We start from the raw sequence: 26074 nt of genomic DNA, 5'->3' as shown, positions 1-26074 counted from the left end.
GTCAGCTTTTGAAATGCAATACATTTATTTGATGACCTTTATTTTTTTACAAAAATAATTTCATGTTAAACACCAGGATGAATATGGGAAACATTAAGAAGTTGCTTCGAATAAAAAACCCAAAGATTCAGCTACTCGCTGGTTGGAGAATATTCAAATCTCTTAAAGTTCATTACTGGAGGCAACTTCCAAGTACACTGTATGTTTACGGAACAGAGTAGTGGGCCATTGAACTGTACAGGGGTCTACATGAATCCATATGAGCTCAGATGATGTATTTGAAGCTGTAGGTGGCATCGCAGGACAACCTCATGCCCTTACAGCGACAGCAGAGGTCCTGACGGTGTGGCCTCTTCATGTTGATGTGTCTCTGCTTCTTGTCACAGCTGCAGCAGGTCTGAGAGCAACTCTGAGGAAGAGGAAGATGAAGATGGCAGAATGAGTGCTATAGAATCAAACATGGAGGTCAAATGTATACAGATCATTGTTGTAATGATGCTTATATTTAACAAGTTTTAATGATCAAAGTCAGAAATGAGTATTAACGTCAGAATTGTACAACATGTGAAGGCTACATATTTTAGGTCAGATACAACAGGTTTTTGTTTTTTTTTTGCTGAAAGACAAGTACGTGTACCTTGCAAAGGATGGACTCCACTCTGTAAGGGTTAAACCCTACCTGACATTTCCGGCAGAGCTGCTTGTAATACACCTGACATGATTGAGAAAACCATAGTCTCATCAATGCAGATTTTAGGTGAAAATTCACTGTGCTATGATTAAAAATTCATAGTTGGCAGCTACCTTACTGGTTCCAGAGATGCACCAGACATAAGCACTCTCCCACCGGATGTTGCACTTTTTGCAGTGGAAAAAGCCATACCTCTGCTCCAGGAACTGAAATAGAATTGTATATTACAGAGGACAATGTTGTTTAAGTCTGATGCAGGTGAATTTTGCAGTATAGTGAGTGGGAAACTGACAGGAAGCTGGGTTTAAGGTCTTTCACTGGGAAACCCACCTGCAAGCTGGAGCCCTTAGAAGACTGCTGAAAAGTTGTCTTGAAATCTTTTAGTTTGTCCTCAGCAGTCTGATCTGCATCCTCACATCCTGCAGGTTCTGCAGCTCCATCATTCCCTCCACTCTCACCATCACTGCTCAACTTTCTCATCAGGATCCTGCGGTCAAACACTGGAGAGTAAATGGAAACGGGTCTCATGAAGCGCAGCTGCTCAGGTTTGACCAGATCCGGGGTCTTTGGGGAGTCGGGGGCCACTGAATTGTCGCCTTCCTGGTAGAATAGAGTTTTTGGACCCAGCGAGCACTGAATGATTTTATCCACTTTGGCATTTACTTGCACACCGCACTCTTTGGTGTTGGCTTTCTTGAGGGGAGGGGGTAAAGTGGGGTTGACTTGGGACAGAATGGCCTTGCAGAGCTCCAAGTAGTTAAGGCCCTGGGGGGTCATGAGTGGGCCCTCTTTCTTTACCCAGCTGCTGCCCGGAGCCGGGGGGCAGGCTGGGACGCCGCAGAGGTTGTAGGGTGGGAAGGTGGACAGGAACCCTTCCATCCTGGAGCCATGAAACCAGTCCAAGTGCTTGCTGCTGTGATTTATAAGCGATAGCCTGAGTTGCCATGTTGCAGGACTGATTGGTTAATTGACAACAGGAGTGTCTGTTTGCACTTAGAGAAAACACTCTACTGTCACCTTTATATGTGAGACCCAGCAACGCATTTTGGTTTCACGGCTTTAATTAAAAAAAAAAAAAAAAAAAACCCTGTTCACAGCAAAGGACTTTCCAATAAAAAAGGATTTAAAAAATTAACCTGAAAATACTCTTTCCAATCAAGGCAATTATTTAATGTTAAAAAAAAAGTCAAAACCTTTCCTCTGTTAATCCGTGACAGATAAAAAGAGCATCCTGAGTGCAATTTTATTTTATCTTTTTACATTACATGAATGAAATTTGACCTCCATCTTCTGAGATAATTTATCTTGAATTAAAATGCAAAGCACTGCACTTTTACATCATAATGCATTCACTGCCACCCCATTATTCAGCAGAAAATGGTCTGTACTCTTGCAAAACAAGTTAATGCTCTCTAATCTGCAGCCCTGTGGTTCAGACAACTTTTTAATAAACATGTTTTTGTACAAGCCTTTCCAAACCATTACCCCAGTAATGCATAAACATGAGGAGCCAATTGATTTAAAGGGTACGAATGCTGAACTCTGTATTGGAGCTCCCCCTAAAGACAATGTTGGAAATAAAAAGGAGAAAAAAAAAAGTGGGACGCTTTTAGAGACTGCGTCCTTTACAGTGTTTTATTTGAATCAGTATTTACTGTGTCTCTGTTGCCTGTAAGTGATAATAGCCTCACTCGTAGATATGAAAGAAATGTATTCTAATCCTTGAACTTGTGCAGGTATGTGCATTGGAGATACTGAACTGGATTATGAAAAGGAATAATACAGACCAACAGATGCTCTAATGGAAAAGTGTATGTCAATGCAAACAAATGTAAGGGATCAAAACCAATAGCTTTACAGTTGCCTTGGATGTGTTAAAGATGCCCATGCATGCATTTGCCAGTTTATTGTGTCGATTAGCTATTTATGAGATCATTTTCACACAAACACACACACTCCTGCTGCGTTCAATGCAGTCAGAATTCTAACTCTCAAATGTAAGGATGGGTGATACCAGACCTAAAATCAGTATTGATCTGTAAACAGTGTTATGTTTTTCCATTATTACAGTGTATACAATTGTTTACATTTTGGATTAATAGCTTTAACAGTCATTCACTTGTGATTTTCTCCACTTAAAACTACAGCAATAAGATATCCAACTGGGGCAAGACTTGACCTGTGTTGGGCCACTGTCTGTTTTTGTGGTCATTTTATCAAAACACAAAGACATCATTTTTTGGATATCTGTAATAGTTGACAAAATGTTTATTGACTATGAGGTGGAAACACCCTGAGAAGCTATCAATGAGCAATTAGATTCTCACAGTTCTTGACATAATTTTACCTAGAGTTGCCCACTGCTCATGTGATTGGTGTCAGAGAATCTGCGGTTGATCTATGGGTCTCAGTGGTAGGGAAACCACAGGAGTGGACATAGACACCTAATTTGCTTATAGCTTATACACTCATAGTCAGTGAAAACTTTGAGACCATATTTTTTGACATAATTTTTATTTTGAAACCCTAAACTGGAATTTTTTCATATGAATCATTTGTTTAGGATATGGGCATGCAGAAACAAAAATCTAAAGTTTCAAGAATAATTTCAAAACAAAAAACTTAACAAAAGAAAATGGCACCTGCCAAACACAAAGTCACAACAGTCAATACTGGGTATGGCCTGGACGCGGTCTATGGTCATCAGAGCCTGTGGTGTTGTGGCGTTCAACCAGGTTTCTGGTTGTGGGTTGGGAACAGCCCATACATAGGCCTGGCTATATCACTGTAGCTCAAACCGGCCTCCACCATACCCAGTGCCCGGAGATGTTGTAAACATGATAGACGTGGCATGATGCCGTTCACTGGACTAACAATGGTGGCCTTTTTTGGGCCTTTATATAGGCCTTCAAAACCAATCCTCAAATTGTGCAGATACCCACTGAGTATTGCTCAATGTGTATTCGGTCCACTTTTGCAAAGAGACCGACCCATGTGCAATGAACCGTGACAACATGACAACTCATCATTATCTGAACTACCCGACCACTAAGTCATCAATAAATCCACAATGAATAATTACAACCCCCTACAAGTAGAAATATGCAGACATTTCTACCTCAAAGTTTCTATTGACTGTCAGTATAGTTCTGAGGGGCCCAGGGGTAGTGGGAGGGAAGGGGGGTTTACTTTTACTTTCTCTTCTTGTTCTGTACAGGTGAAACTGATTCTGTTTAGAGCATACTGCACCCCTCTGTACACAGCACATTTGTGGATGAACTATTAAAAGGCCAGCTTCCACAGACTGACGGCATACACTGATGCTCTAAGACTCTTCTTAAAAAAGACCAAATGAACTAGTGCCAGGGAATGGTTTATGTCTAATGATTTAACTTCACTGCATGTTGTGTTGACAAATCTGATTTTGAAATTTATGTGTCACCTGAATCTGAATCATTCAGAAAATAGTATAATTTTCTATCTATCTATCTATCTATCTATCTATCTATCTATCTATCTATCTATCTATCTATCTATCTATCTATCTATCTATCTATCTATCTATCTATCGTGGTCTCTCTTATTTCTCGTTCCCTTATTTTTATGTCTGTCATTATTTTTTGTATTTGTTATTAACCATTTCATGCGTGAATTATGAGAACCTTAGCTGAGCGTTTTTTTCCTGTTTAGGCATGAAAAAAAAACCAATGTGATTGAAATTTTTTTTATGAACCTATTTTTCATGGAGTTACAAAAATGTCCACTCAGCTGGACACCATGCATTTAATTTTTGAGGCAAAAAACATGTATTTAAAACCCATCATCAGAAAGTGATATAATGTGTGAAAACTATGAAATAAAAACATTTTTCATGCAGCTAATCTGATGTTTTCTCACATTTTAACATACTCTAATACTAGTTTTTACTAACTTCATGCAGATAATATGCAAAAAAAAAAAAAAAAAATTGATAAAGAAATTGTTAATTACAGTCTAATAACAATTAGCAATTGATTTAGTTCCCATCTCTACAGTTCCCACTGTCTCAGGAGGGCACAGAATATCATCACAAATACAACCCACCCTGGCTTTCCACTTTTTGAACTTTTACCCTCTGGCAGACGTTTCCAGACGCTAAAGGCCAGCACAAACCGTCTAAAAAACAGTTTTTATCCCAGGGCCATAATTGCACTGAATACTGCTGGACATTAATTAATTGTGTGGAATGCTGAATGTTGTCCAGAGTATATGATGATGTTTTATGTGTCTTTTATACTTCTAGTAACACTCTTTTTTTTCTGCTACTTTTTAGATATTTATGCCATCAGGGTTTTCCTTTTATATTTTAGTTTTTTATACTCTTTTATATACATTATTTATACTTTTTTTATGGCACCTAGGATGATTGGACTTTTTAATTTCGTTGTACCTGTACAATGACAATAAAGAAACTCTATTCTATTCTATTCTATTCTATTCTATTCTATTCTATTCTTTTTAACACATGTTAGTGCAGATCAGGTTTATCTAGAACAGCAAAGTTACAGTAATGGTATGAATGTCAGTGTATGGGATGGTGCATAAGTGTCCACTGTGTTGGCTGATTTGGAACTAAAACAGCAAAACCCATGAATATACAAGAGAACAGCTGGAGAATAACTGTCCACTGTAGTGACCACTGTGCATGAAAGGGTTAATATGCACTGCCTTTTTCAAACTTTGAAAAACCAAATTTAGTTTTTTATACTCTTTTATATACATTACTTGTACTTGTTTTTTATGGCACCTAGGACGATTGAACTTTTTAATTTTGTTGTGCAATGACAAAGAAATTCTATTCTATTCTATTCTATTCTATTCTATTCTATTCTATTCTATTCTATTCTATTCTATTCTATTCTATTCAACACATGTTAGTGCAGATCAGGTTTATCTAGAACAGCAAAGTTACAGTAATGGTATGAATGTCAGTGTATGGGATGGTGCATTAGTGTCCACTGTGTTGGCTGATTTGGAACTAAAACAACAAAACCCATGAATATACAAGAGAACAGCTGGAGAATAACTGTCCACTGTGCATGAAAGGGTTAATATGCACTGCCTTTTTCAAAGTTTGAAAAACCAAATAAAAATCTGATCACAAAAAAGTGTTTATGGACTCGGTGACAGGTCATTTTCATTCAGCAGAGTGAATATCATATTAGTAGAACTGGATGGAGACTGTGTGATGAATGACATTAGCAGGGTGACAGGACAGTGAGCAGAAGAGCCATCAGCCGTCCTTCCAGTGTTTCTATAGGTGGCGCTGTGCACTCACTGATGCTCTGTTACCCATGGGCACTGGATCTATACATATTGGCGCCATTTTGGAGCTAGGAGGGGGAAGAGAGCTGCAGAAGAGGACACGATTGATCACAATTCACCGTTACAGGCAAGAAAATGCACTAATAAGCGACTCGTTTTGTCTAAACTGCAGTAATAATGTCAGGCTCTGTTGTAAAAAATCAGATCTATGCCAGGATGTATCCGCGGAATAGCCGGGTTTGCAGCGCTATTAGGTGGAGCGCAGCCCGCCTTGCTCGTCTGTGTTGTAGGCAGCCGTGTCAGATTCACGGCGCTGGTTGACCTGGTCTTGCGGCGCAAAATGGTTAGCTAGTGGAATACTAGCCCATTTGCTAGGCTTAATATCCCAGAAGCATGGGCGAATAATGATTCGGCGAGGCTTTGTGGCTAATTTCGCGATATTGTTAACATAACGTAAGCTAACCGGGATGATTTGTTCTGGGCTATGTTACTATCTGTCCGCCCTCTGTCACTGAGATTGCTGCTGCTGCTGCTGTTAGCGTTAGCGTTAGCATTGGCTACGCTAGCTAGTGTAGTCGTTAGCAAGATGTGCATACCAGTTAGCTCAGCAGCTAGCGGCGGCTAACTAGATTAGGTTAGCCACGGTCAACAGTACAGCAGTCAGGCACACTGGCTCCAGCACAGTCCGTGGCCTTGACATGCTGCTTTACCATAACAATAAGCACCCATGTTCAGGAAAAGAATATATTAAACGTGTTAAATACCGCGAACTTCTTTTAAAATGTTTGTAAACTCAAGCCGTTTGGGGCTCTGATGCTAAATGGTTTTCGCTCTGACTCCCATTATTATGAGCTACTTCTAGAAGATGCTTTGCTTTTTGTACAGACGCTGTCTTAAAGGCTGAATGAATAATTTAACTAATGGACGATCGGTTTCTCAATAGATGAATGTAGCTGTGTGTTTCTGATGACCGCTCCGGGTGATTGATGGAGGCAGCACACCGCCGGTCTCCTGTACACTTATTGTTATTAATACAGCCAACAACAAAAGGCTTTAAGCGCAGGAGCCACAGACAGACGAAGGCGGACACTGGATGGATTTGACCAACTCAGGACAGTCAGCTTCATGGTGCTGCAGTGCATTTGTTTTGACGGGAAATGCGGTTGTGATTGTTAGATCGTTTCAAAATCAATACTGCGGATTAGTCCATTTAGAAGTACTTTCAGAAATATGTGTCTGTATGACTGTGAAACATAAATTGTGGCTAAACAGAGTCAGAATGGGTGCCAATGTACTGGATTGTGTAGTTGTACTTTCATTGTACTTCTATGAATGATCTTCCTCTAAAGCTGCTTTCACTGATGCCCCATGAGGATCCACTTTGCAGAATTTGTGCTTGAAGTAAATTTTTGGCTTTGGTAATTTGTTTTCTTCTTTACAGATCTAATGTAGTTTTTCTGTGCTCTTAGGCTGTATTTTTTTCCAGCTGAGGAGGAAATTGAGCTAAATTATGTTTGGTTAAATTCATGCTTGACATAGCCACAGTGGCAGGCTTTAGTTTGGTTTCTGTGGCTTTATTTGTGATGAATGAATGAGGGTGAAAATGCCCAATAACCATAAATATGTAATTCAGTGAATGAAGTGGTATACGGCATCTTTTGTTGTTTTATTCTTGTTACCTTTGAAGTACTTTCGGTGCTTCCTTCTGTTTGCCTATTGTGTTTTTTCTGTCGGGTTCACATTTAGTAGTTTTACTTCATTATGATAATTTTGTCCATTAGGTTTTGTTTTTTTTTTCTCCTTGGGAAATTGCTTATCCTAAACTCTCTCACAGTGGTTTCCTGTTCAGCTCATTTCCCTCCACTGTGTGTTTGTGTGTGCCCATTTGGGGGTCAGTGAGTTCCCCTTCACCACCAGCTGGAGTCCAGTCCTTGACTGTTTGCTGACAATCTCTCTCACCTTTACAAACAGCCACAGGGTTACATTAAGGATGGCTGTGTCAAAGTTCAGATCAGGTTAGGAGGACTTCCCTGAGTCTGCAGAGCTGTTGGTTTAAGGGCTGCAGGTTGGACGGCAATGAGAGCGTGTGTGTGTGTGCAGATAGAAAAGCCTCACTGAGGGGATAAATGTGTCTGACTGTGATAAACCAGAAATGAGTTGAAAGTAGCTCATGTTCAGCAGATTTAACATAGAGGAGAGCTTGCCCATGTGTGATTATTTACTGCCTCCTCTTACTCAAAGTGAATTATTCCCTGGTGGATGGTACTCAGACAGGCCCCCCAGGTTGAGAAATATGCTGCTGTGATTGGCCGCCAGAGCTGTCTGTGTGTTTGTGTGGTAGAAAGATGGGACTCATCTTTGGCAGCAGCTGCGGGGTGGAAAAGAAGGTCAGAATCAAGCAGCTTGGCATCCGGCCAGCGTCCACTGTGCTGATGTGCATCTAGTGTGTGTTTATATGACCTCAAGTACGGCTGCAGAAAATTTGTTGGTTGTGATTCAGAACTAAAGCATTGCAGTCTGGCCTTTTAAATATCTGCCACAGCAAGCGCTTTTGTCAGACTGCAGACCTACTGACCCAGACTGATGCATTAATAGTAATGATAATAATAATACTGATAATCGGTTCGCCTTTAGGAAAACAAACAGAACAGTAGTGACAAAAGAACTATTATGCGTTTTCTTTTAATGCCTTATATGCGCTACATATGTAGTCCTTTACAAGGATAGTGCAGCCTTGTTTTTCAAAGTCCCCTGGGAACTTGGCAATACAAATACCAATGCTTTCTGCATTTCAGCCAGTTTCCAGACATTTTATAACCAGTTGAAGCAGGCATTTCTGCAGACATCCTGAAAATGTGACAAAATTTACTTTGTGGGAAGTGCTGCTTTTAAAAGCACTGCTGCTCTGATGAAATGTGGTAAAAGACGACAAGCTGGTCCTGTTTTCTGTTTGTGTTGGCTTCCATCCACCGTTATCAAGAATAATAGATTCATTAAGAAAATAACTCAGATTAATCAACAGTGAAAATACTTGTGTGTTTTGACCATGCATGACTGCTTACCATGAAATTACACACATTGACCTTGTTACAGCATTTTATTACAGTCTTACTGTAATGGTTCCATGGCAGTGTAAATGAGGCGAGCTGCTTATTACTCATCACAATCAAGTGGATTGTGCTATTGAAAGAGAATGATGTGTTTGTTTGCTTGATAAAAAATTGGATTGCATGGCAGTAAAGAAGAAAACTGATGAAGTAGGCATGCACATTCCAGCATTTGGTAGGATGAATAATGTAAAAATTAATAGATTTGCAGACTGAATGGCTCAGACTGCTTCACAGCAAATAAAATTCTTCAGTGTTTGGTGTATGAATCTGTTTTTTACATTTAGCCTAAACAAGACAGTTTTTGTTAGGGTTGCTGTGTTCTGCTATTGACTTTATTAATTAATATGACAGTTGCCTTCTTGTTGAATGGCCCTGTCACTTTGTCGTTGATGATAATAAAAATAATTTCTAAGCTCAGCGGGACGTCATCAAACCTTTTTGTTGATCCTGTCATGTAGAATAGAAGTGAACAGCAAAGAAAAAGATGCATAGATGTCTGTTAAAAGTATTTCTAGCCTAATTAAGACACGAGGATCAGATGTCAGAAGACCAGTAAACACATGCTAATGTTTCTTATTTTTATCTTTAATTTACCAAAGAGGGAGCACCAGAATGTAAAAATGTCAGACACAATAAACTCAACTCCTTTCACTACATGCTTTCCTCATCTGTGCAGTTTTCAGGGAGCTCAATACATGACACTTTCACTAACTTCCTGTGAAGAATTTCTGCAGCGTGTCTGTTACGGCTGCTGAATGTTGACACTATTACATTGCGGTTAAATGACTCACAAAGCATTATGATGCCAACAACATCATTGTCCCCAGACGACTATAATAAGTTGTTTGATCATCTGTCTGACTCCACTGCTGATGGCAGGGAGCCTGTGCCGGATGTTTTGTAATCGGGTTAATGATGAACTAACAAATCGTATATTAAAATGATATGTAGTATTTTTAATTTTTATTCCTTTTTTCCTGCCTCGAGGTAGCAGATGCTTAAGGATCATATATGTATGGATCGAAGCATCCTAGTATCCAGACACTATTTAATTTAGTTTTGTTGACCCTTGTAGCTTGAATTCCACATTAGATGAAAGCTACTATAAGTATTGGCACTTTAGTCAGATTGATGAAAGCTGAGCCAAGGTCATCTGTGGTGTCTGATAATCATCACGGTGCAGCTGAATAAACTGTTGTAAACCACATATACAGTGTTTTGCAAAAAAAAAAGGATTTGGACCAAAGATCTCAAGAGCAAGTCGACTGCTCACTAGAGCTTAGCAAGTAATTGAAATGTTATCACTATCACAATAAACCCAACTGCTGCAGTTTTTCTCAAAAAGGTAAAAAAAAAAGTGTCAAAAAATGTATAAATGAAGCAGAGTGATGTTTTGTTTGGTACAGTTCCCAGCCAATATTACATCATTTTTGTTTGTTTATTCCCACTGAAAATAGCATGAAAGATATTTCTTGGCAGAAGCAATAACCATCAAAGTAATTGCATTATGATATATTTTTTTAATATTGTTCAACCATACTATACATGCAAATTACATTTAGATAAAGTTGATCATAGCAACAAAGATGGAATTACAGACTCATCCTTAAAGACAGAGATAAGGGAAAACTTCGTGTTAATGAATCACACCACTTGGAAATTGTAATTGGGGCTGAAATTACTGTTCAGATTGTTGTATGGTATGTAAATTAAATCACAGATTAAGATGATGTATTTAATTTCATTTAGGTAACTCATTAGACTGGTCCTTTTTTCACTGTTACATGAAAACTGAGCCACTATGATGGTACATGGAGTTTAGAAGTGGTTATTTGAGGTTTCTAATGGTCTTACTACTAGATGAATGGACAAATTGAGGCGGTAATGTGACACAGGTCAGGTTAGTGGCCTTTGCCAAAGAGCAGCGTAAAATGCAGCAGTGATCTGGTCATGAGCAGTGTGTGCTACATTGAAAGTCAAAGCACATTTGGCATCATGTGAATGCTCTAAACATGAATTGTGTGTAATCCTAGTCAGGCTGGTGTCTGTGGTAATGAAATGTACAGCACAATGGCAGCAGCAGCACTCAGTGAAAAGTCAGGCTGCTCTCTGAATACTGCAATTTCATCCCAGATTCTGCTTGTAGAAAGCTATTACTGTGCTGTGAATACCTCACTGAATATTTCAGAGGTTTCTCTTTTACAGACTTCTGTTGAATCTTTGAAGAATTAAATAGATTTGCCTTGGGTTCAAAATGGTTAACAGAGTGCTTTTCTTATAGCTTTTTTTGTTCAACTTTCAACACATCTTCTGTGTTCTTCATCCCTCTTTCTCTTCTTCTGTTGCCTTCCTGTGGTTTATTGCAAACGTTGTGATGCTTCTCTCCTTAGGCAGTGAAGAGCTAAAGAGGATGGCTCACTCTAAAGCTCGAGCCGCAGACGGGAAGGTGACCTACCCCCCGGGGGTCAAGGAGATCTCTGACAAAATCTCCAAAGAGGAGATGGTCCGCAGGCTCAAGGTCAGTGTTTTCTCTCATTACGCTGCAGCAGCATTTCTCTGTTTACTTTGCAATTACACTGATTAGAAGGTACCTGTCTGGCTTTGAAACTTGTGCAAAATCCTGGAATTTATTATCACATCAAAATCATTCAGGTGTCACAAATGTTTGGTTTCATTTTTTTGTTCAGTAAATATAAGTTTACAGAGCCTTTAAATGCTTTGGCTGATATGTAAATTTGGATAAATTAGTGGGAAGTTGTGAGCACTTGAAGTTTTTTAACATTTATTAAGTGATACAAATGTTGGTTAAACTTCAACACCTTGGGCTAAAACAGTGCTTGACTTAGTTGAAACCAGATTTTTTTTCCCTCATCAAAGCTGTTCTTTCAGTCTACTCACCTCTGGCACTTGCTTTTTCTGTCCCATGTCCTTCACCCCTCCCCCGCTCCAGATGGTTGTGAAGACCTTCATGGACATGGACCAGGACTCTGAGGAAGAGAAGGAGCTGTACCTGAACCTGGCCCTCCACCTGGCATCAGATTTCTTTCTCAAACACCCAGACAAAGACGTGCGTCTGTTGGTGGCCTGCTGTCTAGCTGACATTTTCAGGATTTATGCTCCGGAGGCGCCCTACACATCTCCAGATAAACTGAAGGTATGAAAATAAAGGGTTCACTGCTGCAGATGAAAGTAATGTGTACAAACAATCACAGGAGTTACATATTCAGTGTGAATGCTCATTTTTGTGCAGCAAACATGACTCATGTGGTATTATATCTGCATTAAATTTGAAGTTTTACTTGCTTAGAATCATTTTTGTTATGTTCTGTTATTTTAGCACTGATTCTAAAGAGTAACATTACTTATTTTCAAAGCAATGAAAACAGTGCTGTGTTTCTGCTGGTAAGGTTTTGCTGCGGCTCTGCACCACAGCAAAATCCTTGTCACTATACATTTGATACAAAAAATCATCACCGTCGTATTAGCCTTATTATACATATGTATAATGTATAACAGGCCTACTATTTTCAAGAAGAAGTCGCACACACTCCGTTCCGCTGTACAGTTTTTACCCCCTAAGAATTACACGCATGCTCCAAACCATCAGGCATGCGCAACCATATTCTTTCTGATTTTAACATCCAGTAGTGATCCAGTAGTGAAACCTGTTGTACTGAATTTACCTCATTTATTCATCATTTACTATGTAAATTTCCCTTTATTTTGATATTCAAAACTACACAGTTAATGGGGGTAAAAACTAATACAGGTGTAAAACCAGCATGCTGCGTGCTGTACCAAATTTACCCATGTAGTGCGCATGTGTGCATGTGCAAAAACACTGATAGTACAAAAATAATTTGGGGTAAAAATTGTACATGACTCTGCATACAGGTCAGTGTGTGAAGGGATTTTTTTCTACACTGAGTAGGACTGCTTATTGAATAAGTAGGACAGAAACCAGCTGACCCATGCGCACACCCCCATGATACATTTAAGTATCCTTCCCTGCCATGCTGTCATCTGTTTCAACTAATTAGACACTAACAAACAAACAAGTGGGAAATGGCACAGAGGCAAGTTTGTGAACACAACAGGACCTCTAACATACATTTAGGTATTCCTTAACAAATTATGACACATAACTATGTAAACTCGCTGTGTTACAGCAGTGTGTTCACTGGCTCTGACAGGTGGCACTTTACACTCCAGCTCATCTGTGAACACTTGTTTTTTTCTTGTTGTCATGACTCCACTGTAGCAGCAAGGCACGATACTCAAACGCCTGCAGGTTAGAATGAACTAAGTGAACACTTGTAGTGCTGGAGAATGACTATAAATAGACTTTAAACCCACTCATCTAACAGCATGGATGCTGAAACCCATAATGCAACGCTCTCTGTGAAATACACCAATATGAGGTTTATATTACTGTGTGTCTGTGAGAAGGAGAGAGCCAGCATCATAAAAAATACATCATAATTTGCTTTCTGTGCTCGTACCATAGTCATCCTCTACATCCCACACAGAATGATACACAACATACACCGAGGATATCACCTGCCTCTACATTGTTTTGTGTGGCGAGGATTTTCCTACTGCTTTAATTATTGCACCGCTTTAATTACGCCCAGGTTTTGTAGTTGAAAGATGAGCACGCAGTCTGTTCACTGTGTTACTGCCTCTCTTGCCTTCAGGACATTTTCATGTTCATCACCAGACAACTGAAAGGACTGGAGGACACCAAGAGCGCTCAGTTCAACAGATATTTCTACTTGCTTGAGGTATGTGTGTGTTTGCCAGTAAATCTGTTCATACAGGAAGTTGAGGTTGATGCAGTTTTTTTTTTTGGTTGTGGCATAATGTCATCACTTTATATTCTCACTTTCTGAATTAGAGTAGAATAGAAAGCCTTTATTGTCATTATACATATGTACAACAAAATTAAAAGATAACTCTCCTGTGGTGCGTAGTGCAAAAATAGTTTAAAAGAAAATTGTAAATATATACAGTGTAAAAGCAAGCATGTCAACCAACCAAAAAACGGTAGAGATAAATATATTGCACTTTGATCCTGGCTGAACACTGAGGATATATGTTAAATATATATCCTTATTCGAGGTGTTGTCGCTATAATGTGTTCAGTACCTGTATTGCACTTGGATAAAACTTAATTTATGCTGTTGACGCTGTGTGATCACTTTTGCTTTCCTTGAATTACTGTATTAATAATAAAGAGAAGTCAGCAACAGCTATTTCACCACCTGACTGACACTGTTGGTACTTTATTGGTGGCAACTGGGAGATGTACTCGCATAGTCTCAGGGGTTAATGTGACCACCATAACCAGTACATGACTTGAGTTTGTTGGCTTGTTGACCCAATGACTGAGTCACGTCGGTCGTTTAGTTTCATCCCAGTGACTTTTGATTCCACATAGTATTTAACATCTGTTCTTCTGAAAACATCTAACATCTAAACATCTAGTATTTGACAACCGTATTCATTTTCCATGTGGGGGAAGAGTGGAAATACATGGGAATTCATAGTGAAAGTACTAAATGACTCTCCGGCTGTGCAGCAGACGCTCATGATGGGGTTGTTCATCTGTCAGGCAGCAGCAGAAAGCTTTGAACAACATGTCGGAATGAATAATGGTAGTTAAATTTTGATCATTTTTAAGGATTGGTGCTTTTACTTTTTAATTTTTTGCTGTAGTCTGTTGTTACTGAGTTTTTTGAGAGAGGTCTGTCTGGAGAAGGTGGTGAAAGCAAAAGACAGGTTGAGTGAGAAGTAAAGATCTTAACTTTGTATTTGTAAGTTGAATCCCCAGTTGATTTCCGTGATATCGATGTCAAAAACAGGTGTAAGACAGAGAATATAAAAGAGTAACTTTTTAACTCTTCTCCAGTCATAGGAAAACGTTTAGCAACATGAAAGCACATATATTGTTTACCCTAGGGTTCAAGGGGCTCAAGTGCACAGGTTTGCATCATTATTACCATATATGTGCAAAAATTTGGAAGAGTGGATAATGATTAAACAACATTGAAAAAGCATAAAAATAATTCTACTTGAAACCAATTGGAACCATCAGATGTGGGAAAAGTCTTTTTAGTTGCTTTTTACTCACCACATTGGTTTTTATATTAATTTGTACAGGGTGCTTTGCCCTGAACTAGTTCTCATTTTTGCTTTTTCAGTTACAAAGGTGAAAATACTTAGTCAATACAAACACAGCTGTTTTCCACCTCTTCTCTTGTTTTCCTTTGATAAATCGCATCCTATTTATCATGCTGCCTCCTGTTTTTCTCCACAGAACATTGCATGGGTGAAGTCCTACAACATTTGCTTTGAACTTGAAGACAGCAACGAGATATTCACCCAGCTTTACAGAACGCTCTTCCAGGTCATCAAGTAAGTTCCTCCAATGAAACCCACTGCAGCGTATCTGCATTTATCATATGTATTTAAGTGCAGATCTTTCCTTTTTTTTTTTTGCTGCAGCAGCTCATTTTGACAGAACTGAGGGCCTGTGGCGCTCTAACACCTCAGTTGGTCTCTGCTGCTACATCAGAAAATGACACAGTAGAAGTCCAGTAGTTTCTTTTTGATCATCCTCCCCTCGTTTTTCTTTTTTTTTTCCTTTCCTCTTATGCCCCCTCCCTATTTCACTCTGCTGTACACAACCTTGAGGGCTGAATTCTGCAGCATGGAATTTGGCTCTTTTCCACAAGAGCAAAATTGTGTATCAAGGTTGTGCCAGCACAGTATTTTTCTGTGTAGGAAGAATCTAAGGAGCTCTTTTTCCACTTGAAAAATTTGTAGCGAGGGAGAAAACGGAGGGAAAGGCATCCTGTGTTTATGACACTTTGAGTGAATAGGAGTTAATGAGACTGTTAATGAAAGCTCTGAGCGCAGCAGTTGCTGTGATACAAATCTAGGTTGTACATTCTACGACCTGCTGTAATGCAGCTCATTCTGAACAAGCACACCCACGCTCTGTGTGATCAGTGCATCACATTCACATGGACACTTTCTGCGAGGCCATTTTTCTTTCCAAAATGAGAGATGCACTGACTGAAAGAACATGTTTTCCCACAAACTACCTGCTGTCAAAGTTAAACTGAGCCACGATGAATGAATTTTTATGCTAATACAAACACACAAGTGTACAATAAGGAGAGCTATTGAATGGGATGTGAACTGGGAACTGGTTCAAGATAAAACTGGTTCTATATTGTCTGTTTCATCAGAATTGCATTTCCCTGTGCTCATCCTGTTTTATTTCTAGCCACCCCAACCCCCACCCTCCTTACAGTTTCACATCAACACTGACATCGTCCAATCTTGCCTCAACACTGCTTAAAACTCTACAACTTTTTCTGCTTTTTCTCATGCTGATGCTGAAAACCAGTGAAAGCCTACTTTTTTTACCCAGACAAATCGATCAGGTCAATAAGGAAATCCTAATTAATCAATGAGTGAATCTATAATGGCTTTGGTTTCAGTCAAATCCAGACTTTTGATTTTGAAAGTGATTTGAAATTGACGCATTTTGCAGCTAAACCATATTTACGTCATGCAGTTTACCCACACTTGACTGCTGACCCTCATCTACCTTATTTCCATAGCAATGGCCACAATCAGAAGGTGCACATGCATATGGTGGACCTGATGAGCTCCATCATCTGTGAGGGTGACACTGTATCTCAGGAGCTACTGGACACAGTGTTGGTCAACCTTGTGCCAGCACATAAGGTACAGTATGTGCACATGAGCGTGTGAATGGACATGCACTAAATACACAAACATCTACTCTGAAAGGTACACACACAAATACTGTAGGCGAAACGTGAAGATCAGAGCTGCCACGAACGGAAACAGATCAGGACAAATTGGAGTAAGTTTACACTGGCAGTAGACTCCATCTGACATTTTCTATGCACTGCCATTCAGTGAGACCCCTGCAGGTGAAAACAGGTAGTGCAGGCACTGCGTTAGAAAGAAACTTCCGATGGAATTCCTCTGAGCAAATTACAAGTAATTACAGAATTCATCCATCATCAACAGACAGAGATCATCCTGAACATACAATCAACCTGCTGCTTAACCTGTTAAATGTTTTTTTTGTTTGTTTGTTTTTTTGTTTTGGTGTGTCTAGAACCTGAATAAACAAGCATATGACCTAGCCAAAGCTCTGCTGAAGAGGACTGCTCAAGCAATTGAACCGTACATCACCAATGTAAGCTGACAACTTTTTCAGTTTTCAGGTCTTTTTTTGTCTTAAGCTTTAAAATGGGCTGAGATAAGAGGAGAAATGGTAAATTAGCTTATTTCTTTGGCTAAACCTTATTTTTGTGCATCTACAGCTGGTTTTAGTCATGCACAGTGCATTATATATAAAATACTTGTGAGAGCATTTGTATTTTTCCTGTTAGAACTTTAAATAGCTGTAGCTGTGACTAAAAAGAAGTTGTAATCTTTCTTTTAGCTGCTGTAATGCTGTATATTCTCATGTCTGTTCACTGCGGCATAGAAAAGTGTGCTTCAATACTGTAATAAATTCCTACCAGATTCAGACTCTGTCAGCATTAGGAAGCAGTAAGAATTAGAACCTCATTGAACAGTTTATACGGGGCTTTTAAAATATCAATCCACTGTCAATTGGATAATTATGATGGTGCTATTTTATAAAGTTACATTAACTTCACTCTCACTTTGAAATGGAAATCCTGGTATTGATTTCACTGTAATAAAGGAAACAAACATGAAACCAATAAGCTCTAATGCAAGCTGGGCATTTCACACACCACACCCAACTCCACTGTGGATGCCAATGTGTCATTTCCTGTCATCAAAAAGGGAATTATTTACAGAATTAATAAGTTGAAATGGTTTCTGTTCATGTTACTTTCCTCAAATATGTCAAGTTTCCATTGTAAAGCTAATCAGCTAGTTTTAGGCCTTAACATGTCTTGAATATGATGTGACAGGTCTTAAAAAAAAGAAAAGAAAGATTGGATTCACAGCCCATTTAAAACAATTCATTTTGAGCTCACATATCCCATAAAATATTAGAAACTTATGGTATAAAGGCATTAGAGTCAAATGAGAAGTAAGAAAAAATGAAGCTGCTGTAAAAACGTACCAATAAATACCTGCCGTCACCTAATATTATTGTGACGGGTCTTAAATGTAGTTAATAATGGTCTTAAAAGTCTTACATGCAACTTGTTGAAACCTGCAGAAGTCCCGGTTAATGACCTTGCAGTGTTTTTTGCTGACAGAACATGACTGAGCTAATGCAATCAGACCATCTGTGTTCCCTTGTCTCAACATCTGCTCTGCATATGTAGATGCTCCTAAAAGTGAAGATTATGGGCCTGAAAATGCAGGTCTTCGTGTGGATCAGTACTGACTCTTTCTCCTTGTTTTGTCTTTAGTTCTTCAACCAGGTGCTGATGCTGGGGAAGACGTCAGTCAGCGATCTGTCCGAGCACGTTTTTGACCTAATTTTGGAGCTTTACAACATCGACAGCCACCTGCTGCTGTCTGTGCTGCCACAGCTCGAATTCAAGCTGAAGGTATAAAAAAACACACACTCAGCCTTTGTGCAGCTTTAGGTTTTGGTTTTTTTTTTTTTTGTATAGATTTAATGTATTTCTGTCACATTAGGGATGTTTTTGTGGAATAACGCGTCCTTTAGTGTCTCCATTTCCAAATGCTTTACCGGTGGTTTTCTCCTCCTTATCTTACTGCACTTTACTCAGACATTTGCCAGATAGATGACTGCATTATTTGATTTTGTAGAGTTATTATTATCCGCGGTAGTTGTAGAAACGGCAGCGGCGCTCATCTTGTTGTTGGTATTGCGGCTTTATCCACGCATCACGCCAAACACTCAAAGCCTCCGGACCCGTTCCGCACAGAGCTGCACATTTTCACTTTTCTCCGCAGGTTTGTTGATTCATATTAGAAAGATAAAGCAGTCAGCCAGTCAGCATAATGTTGCCTCTGCAGTGTCTCATAAAGGCATCGTGCTGATGGATAACGCTCATTAACTGTTCACAGGGAGTGTAGATCACTGCTGTCTGCTCAAAATAATAGCCGCGATAAAATCTCTCCCCCCACATACTACGCACTCGCTATCCTCATGTTCACTCATTCGTCCTCTCGCCTGCACTTTTTTCCTTCATCTTTATCTCTGCTCTCTTCTCCCTTCCCCCCCCCCCCCCCACTCTCTCCATGCTGCGTCTCTGTCTTTCATCCCCTCTCCTTCCTCAGTTTTACTCCTTTGTCTCTGCCGTTCCCTCTGCTTTGCGGCTAATTTTAAAAACGAGACGGATGCTAAAGAAATCGCTGCCTCCGTTGCAGTTAATGTAAATGACTTGGCATGTCCCTCTCTTCCACACACAGCCAAGTCCTGGGCATCATTTCTCTCTCTGTCTTTTTCTTGCTTCTGTTTCTGCAGAGTAATGATAATGATGAAAGGCTGCAGGTGGTGAAGCTGCTGGCTAAGATGTTTGGAGCTAAGGACTCGGAGCTGGCTGCGCAGAACAAACCGCTCTGGCAGTGCTACCTGGGCAGGTGTGTTTTAGTGTTACAGATACTTAAAGTAAAAAAAAAAAAAAAAAAAGTCATAAAATATATGTATATGATTGATACAATAGCCTTACATGTCTCTTTAAAGTACGCTTATTGGAGGGTCACAGCGCACTCCATCAACAGTATATCACTAAAGCGAAAGTGAAGCGATCAAGTGAAAGTGAACACCAACATGAACAAATATAATTTGCACACATCATTCATCAAGTGGGCTCATTTTTTAGCTAAAGATCTGTATGTTATGGAGCTGTTCTCATTTTTAAAATACCACTTGTAGAAAAAAGTTACAACCGATTTTATTGATTGTACTTTTTTCACCATCACCATGCCTCAAACATTAAAAATATAGCTTGAATTTGATGTTAGAAATTATATCTAAAAAAAATTTGAAAATGTATTTAATCTGTCACATTTAAAAAGACTTATCTGTGAACTGTTACTGAGAAATTACTCTTTATTTGTAATTTACCTATATCAATATGGACCACCACAAGTTGTAAATAACACTGTAAAGCATTGTGATTATATCTGGCTTGTTGTTTTAAAAAATAAGTCAACATTTTGGGTGATGCATACAATGGTAAAGAGTCATCCACATGTTACCACATTCTCATGTCAGACTTTTCAATATTTTACTCCAAAATTTATTTTCAGCATAGTTGAACATAATATCTAAAAGGTTTTGCACTACTTGATATCAGTTTCTGTTGAGAACCGCAGGTTTTGAATGTTTGCGTAAAGCTTAAAAAAAACTGATGTCCGTTTCAAGTTCATGTGTTACCAAACAGTAATTTGACATTTTTCATCTAAAATTTGTATCTCCCCAAATTTTGTTATTCATAATGTTGAAGTGCTTATAAATACCTACTCAAATATGTATAATACATGCATATAAGATACTCTGCTTACACGACAGAGACTGTTGAACATGAAATGTGTCCACATGTTACCGCTTGATCAGACCCTAAAGCCTATTGAGCTAAGTCTTAGGTCAAGTGTCTGTATTAAGACACAAGCAAGAAAGTGAAAACAAACATTATAGGAAAAAAGTACAGCTTCTACTAAATACTGAACTAAAGTGTAGTATTTAGTGTGACCTCCCTTTGGATTTAACATTTCTTTAACTCATGTTCAGACAATATGAGATTTAATTTTCTTGTGTTTACACCAGGTTACTTTCAACACATTTCAGACTTTTCTTATTTCTTGGGGTGACTTTTTGTGATGGGTACACGGGTCGGGTCACAGTAAATAATGACTTTAGCTCTTTAGCATGTTTTTGTTGGGGGTTTTTTTTGTTGTTTTTTTTTTTGTTTTTTAGCACAATGTACATCTCTTGTATTTTCTTGATGTATCTGAAGAAAAGAGGCTGAGAAATAAAGATACTGTCAGTTAATAAATATTTGATGGTGTACAAAGGCAACATTACAGAATTTGTCCACAGTGGAGATGGAAAGAAACGATAAAGGAAGTAATTCAAGTCTGGACTTTCAGCTTGAATTGAAGGAGTTTAACAGCCATTTAGGAATTGCAAGCATTTTAAACAGTCCATAAATTTTCTGAGGCTCAAAAGAATTTGGACAAGCTAAAGCTGTTAATAAATATGAGGATTATTTTCAATACTTGCATGAAGTCTGCAACCTATGAACATCACTAAACATCCCTGGAGATGCTTTGCTGGGCCTTTACTACAGTACTTTGCTGAAGTTATTGTTCAGATACTTACGGACCAGAGTCATTTCAACCCTGCAAAAACACAAAGCTAAAGGTGGCCTGGAGTGTTTGCACAGCACTTTAAAGAATGAAGAGAAAAGAATGGGATTAACTAGAGTCGCCTCTCACTTTATGTGGAATGACAGAAGGAGGCTGTGGTTTTGGACGTCGCTTAATGAATTTGTCTTTAATTTCCCCACAGGTTTAATGACATCCATGTGCCTATCAGACTGGAGTGTGTGAAATTTGCCAGTCACTGTCTCATGAACCACCCAGATCTGGCCAAAGACCTCACAGGTGAATCATCTGAGTAAATGGCAAATGGATGCTCTAAAAATACTTTCTCCATCGGATGAGCCATTGATCTGCATTTAACCTGTGATCATGTGTCCGTTTCCTTTCCTAGAATACTTGAGGGTGAGATCACATGACCCAGAGGAGGCCATCCGCCATGATGTCATTGTCTCTATAGTAACTGCTGCCAAGAAAGACTTGTCCCTAGTCAATGATGCATTACTCAATTTTGTAAAAGAGAGAACCTTAGACAAAAGAGTAAGTACTCACATTAGTAAACTAGAAAAGCACTCAGAGAACGCAGACCTCCGCCAAGGCAGATCAGTCATGCCCCCCCCCCCCCATCACCACCAAAACTTAATCATTTGTTCCTTGTGCCAGTATCAACATTTCCTGTAAATTTCATCAAAATCCGTCCATAACTTTTTAAGTTATCTTGCTAACAGACAAACCCAGATGAAAACATAACCTCCTTGGCGGAAGTAATAAATTATTTGTATATACTTGTGTAGTCTTATCGTCTCTCCTGTTGGAAATAGTGTGTCTTTGTTCATGTTTTCGTCCTCTTTTTCATCCCTACCAGTGGCGTGTTCGAAAGGAGGCCATGATGGGCCTGGCATCGATCTACAGGAAGTACTCACTACAGGGAGAAGGAGGGAGGGAAGCCTCAAAGCAGATCTCCTGGATCAAAGACAAGCTACTTCACATCTACTACCAGAACAGCATTGATGACAGGTACATCTCCTGAGTTTCTGGTAGCAGAGAAATGTTTTTCACTCTCCCTAATGAATTCTATTTAAGCTTTTAAGAAGCATATGTTGTTGTTTTTTTAACCCATTAAGACTCAAACATCCACCACCGACCAAAAGCATCTACTGATCTCAAATGTTTAAGAACTGTTGAAACGCTAATCCTATCAATACATGTAGATAATTGTGGTAAAATGCAGTTTCTCAGTTTTTCATGGTCATCAGATATGACCAGAGGCTCCGTAGTGAACATGGAAACACCATCATCTTCACACTGATTCACCAGTAAAACCCATGGAGTTTGATCAATGAAAGTAGATACTGTTTTTTTTATACCCCTGCCCACACTGTCTGTCCGAGGTCTTTGTCCAACAGATTTCTCGAAGGCTACTCACCCAATTTTTAAAAATTTGACACATTTTTTTTTTTTACAACTAGGAGAGGTTCAATGCACAGTTTGATGACTGCATTTCAATTTTTGCTTTTTTTTTTTTTTTTTTTTTTTTTCAAATTTTTGACAAGTTAAGACTTGGACAGAACAATGTATACCTCTGTTTGACTGAATTTCCCAAAAAGGACAGTTATTTAGTTTAATCTAGTTTACAATTATCTTTCATTTCTAATTCAAAATGAATCCTTGAATAGGCAGGATATCAAAGGGGGGCAAAGTGTTGTGTGACCAGGCAGGGACATTAATAAGTTCCACTTACTCTTTCTTGTTATATTCTGTTAATGATTTTAGTTGGAAAAAGTCACTCTTTCTTCAATGTTTTCTGATTTGATCAAATAACAATTGAATTTACTTTTTATGAACATTTATATGACCAGTAAATTAAATATAGGAAAATACCTGATTTTCACTGAAAAATGCAAATTGAAGAGGATAATATTATAATAAATGCTAATAAATCACTTGGGGAAAGACTTCAAAATAATTTGGAAGTTGTGACAAAATAGTTATTGGTCTTTTTAAGGGTTAAAGAAATGAATTAGTCTTACAAAAATTCATGTCTGTGGCTCTAGATATGCTCACCTTATTTTATTAATATTTTTCTTGTTTTCTTAAGAATAAATTCAAGGTTAAAACTACCTTCTTTTTGTCTATATCGGTACCATAAACTACCACAGTACTTATCGCTAACTCTGTTCTGCCTGAGGTTCTTGGGGTGGAGTTGTTTTAAATCACTCTGCCGCTGCCGTGGAGCTGCACCACTGCCGCCAATAAAATGTGTTTGTGTAACTATATCACAGTGAAGCAAGGATGATTTTCAAAGTTAAAGGATGTAAAATGTCTGAAACTATCTTGTTTTTATTTGGAAAGATGCCTGGCGCAGTGAGAAATCATCTCAGCACCAATCGCCCACAGTGGCCAAAGAGCCACTGTAGCCTCTAGTATGCATAAATACTGGACAAGATAATACATTTTACCAGTGTGCTAGTAAAAGTTAGAATTCTGTCCATATTTTATTTTTCCTCTGGGGGCATTTCCTTAATGTTCAAAGGCTCAGTTTGTGACCCTGTTGGTGATAATCTCATTAAATGGAATCAAATGGCAGCTTAATGACTGGGAGGATTCTGAGCTCAAACCCATTACGAGGCTTTTGAACCCTTCGGCTTAAGTATTCTAAGATCTTTTCCTTTTAATTAAATTTTCTGACTTATGATTTTCCTCTTTACACAGGTTACTGGTGGAGCGGGTCTTTGCCCAGTATATGGTCCCTCACAATCTGGAAACCACCGAGAGGATGAAATGTCTATATTATCTGTACGCCACCCTGGACACGAACGCCGTCAAGTAAGTCTCATTCACCAGATCCTGGCCTTTTCCGGAAGATGTGGACATGAATTTAACAGACTACAAAAAACAGCCAGTCAAACTCACCCCAAAATGGATTCATTAACTTGTAATATGAAGATTTATACAAAACTGAAGCGTAAATGTGAGTCAGTCCATTTAGTGAAGACTAGTTATAAGCCATTAAACCATTTAAAAGTGCTGTAACTTGAATATCCTTCTTTCAGAGCTCTAAATGAGATGTGGAAATGCCAGAATCTGCTGAGGCACCATGTCAAAGACCTGCTGGACCTGGTCAAAAAACCCAAGGTAAATACAGTGAAACGCACCTCATTGTTTTTGTGTGTATGTGTGATAGATTAAATGTTTTCTATTTTGTTTTTTTGTAGTCTGAAGCATCCAGCAAGGCTGTATTTGCCAAAGTCATGGTGATCACAAGTAAGAGATCTTAAAAAGTACTAGTGACTAGTTGAAGCTGTACTGTCAAATATACTTCTCCACTTTTCATTCCTTCAAAACCTCAAATATAAATATCTAATGGAAGCGCTTCAACAGAATGACCTCACCCGCTTCATTTGGAGTAAAACATATCCCCCCGTAGTCATCGGCTGTAATTGTTTGTGTCTGTAGGGAACCTGCCAGACCCGGGCAAAGCTCAGGACTTTGTGAAGAAGCTGGCCCAGGTCCTGGACGACGACGAGCGGATCAGGGACCAGTTGGAAACCCTTGTCAGCCCCACCTGCTCGTGCAAACAGGCTGAAGTCTGCGTGGTGAGTATCGACATTTCTGGATCAGGTCACAGCGTTAAAAAAAATGCCATCATCCCTCAGAACTGTTTTCAATCCAATCAGGGTCTAATGTGCAACTTGGTCTTTTCATCAAAGTGGGGGGCCTATTGAATTCACCAGTGCAATTTGTGAAATTAAAAACATTTACATATATCAGAGCTTTGATTATTTTAATGAGAGGTAAAGTAAGCATGCTGCTCTTTTTTAAAATAATGATGTCTTTTAGTTAGTCAGAACCATATTATTCAAAGAAGAGTACTTGTCTGCCTTTTTTTTTTTTTTTTTAAGGAAAAACAAAATAGTCAGGCAATCAGAATAACTGTAGGTAAACAGGAAGCCTACCTATATGTTCAGTCTGTATCCAAATGCATTGAAGGATCGACTAAATAGTAATTAGATTTATACATCTTAATAAATCTCAGTTACAGGGTTGTGTTTTAAATAAATGTTTAAATACTTGTATTTTTAAAATGCAGTGTCCACAGATCCTTAAAGTCGTAAGTTTGTCCTAAATTAATCCGTAAAATGATAATTAATCCTAAATGGTACACTAGAAGTTTTTAAAGAATTCACAGACACAATAAATGATATTGCTATATTTGCTTTAAAAATCTTGAAGAATTTGTCAAATTTGTAATTAGTGTTGAATACAACCATGAAGAAATGGAGTTATATTGAAGCATGGTTAAGACTGGTTCAAAACAATAACTATGAGACCTGTTGTACTGCTATTTTTGGGAATGTACAGTCTTAAGAAGTCATAAATTCGGTTCCCTCCAACCTGCAAATACCCTGTAATTACTTGTTCCTTCTTCTTTAGCGGGACATCACTAAAAAGCTCGGTAGCCCCAAACAGCCCAGCAATCCTTTCCTGGAAATGGTCAAGTTCCTGCTGGAGAGAATCGCTCCAGTCCACATCGACACTGAGTCCATCAGGTACCGACTGACAGAGCTGCTCAAATCAAACACTTCAAAAGAACATGAACATATTAGAAGAGACCATACTTAACATCTCCCTATGG

The 26074-nt window shown here is 38.8% G+C and overlaps 2 protein-coding genes across 2 annotated transcripts in view; one reads left to right on the top strand and one right to left on the bottom strand.

The window, feature by feature from the left end:
* Positions 1-126: 126 nt before the first annotated feature.
* zar1l (zygote arrest 1-like) lies at positions 127-1749 on the bottom strand. The gene is made up of 4 exons (XM_030154036.1): positions 1022-1749; positions 805-897; positions 638-712; positions 127-409 (listed from the first exon to the last, which is right to left on the bottom strand). Exons 1-4 carry the CDS (start codon positions 1568-1570, stop codon positions 266-268), a joined length of 861 nt encoding a protein of 286 aa, XP_030009896.1. The 5' UTR covers positions 1571-1749; the 3' UTR covers positions 127-265.
* Positions 1750-6021: 4272 nt separating this feature from the next.
* Positions 6022-26074, top strand: part of pds5b (PDS5 cohesin associated factor B) — a 30346-nt gene continuing 10293 nt past the window's right edge. The window contains exons 1-17 of the mRNA XM_030154033.1: positions 6022-6122; positions 11496-11623; positions 12056-12259; positions 13803-13889; positions 15425-15522; positions 16740-16866; positions 17270-17350; positions 18552-18692; positions 19580-19695; positions 21629-21723; positions 21833-21978; positions 22304-22455; positions 24151-24264; positions 24492-24573; positions 24654-24702; positions 24895-25034; positions 25873-25988. Coding sequence (XP_030009893.1) covers positions 11516-11623; positions 12056-12259; positions 13803-13889; positions 15425-15522; positions 16740-16866; positions 17270-17350; positions 18552-18692; positions 19580-19695; positions 21629-21723; positions 21833-21978; positions 22304-22455; positions 24151-24264; positions 24492-24573; positions 24654-24702; positions 24895-25034; positions 25873-25988 — 1856 coding nt within the window. The 5' untranslated portion in view covers positions 6022-6122; positions 11496-11515. The remainder of the gene's footprint in view (positions 6123-11495; positions 11624-12055; positions 12260-13802; positions 13890-15424; positions 15523-16739; positions 16867-17269; positions 17351-18551; positions 18693-19579; positions 19696-21628; positions 21724-21832; positions 21979-22303; positions 22456-24150; positions 24265-24491; positions 24574-24653; positions 24703-24894; positions 25035-25872; positions 25989-26074) is intronic.

This window comes from Sphaeramia orbicularis, chromosome 14, assembly GCF_902148855.1.
Source record: "Sphaeramia orbicularis chromosome 14, fSphaOr1.1, whole genome shotgun sequence".
NCBI lineage: Eukaryota > Metazoa > Chordata > Actinopteri > Kurtiformes > Apogonidae > Sphaeramia > Sphaeramia orbicularis.
Note: the sequence above shows the minus strand (reverse complement) of the source record. Positions and strands in the feature narration are given on the sequence as shown.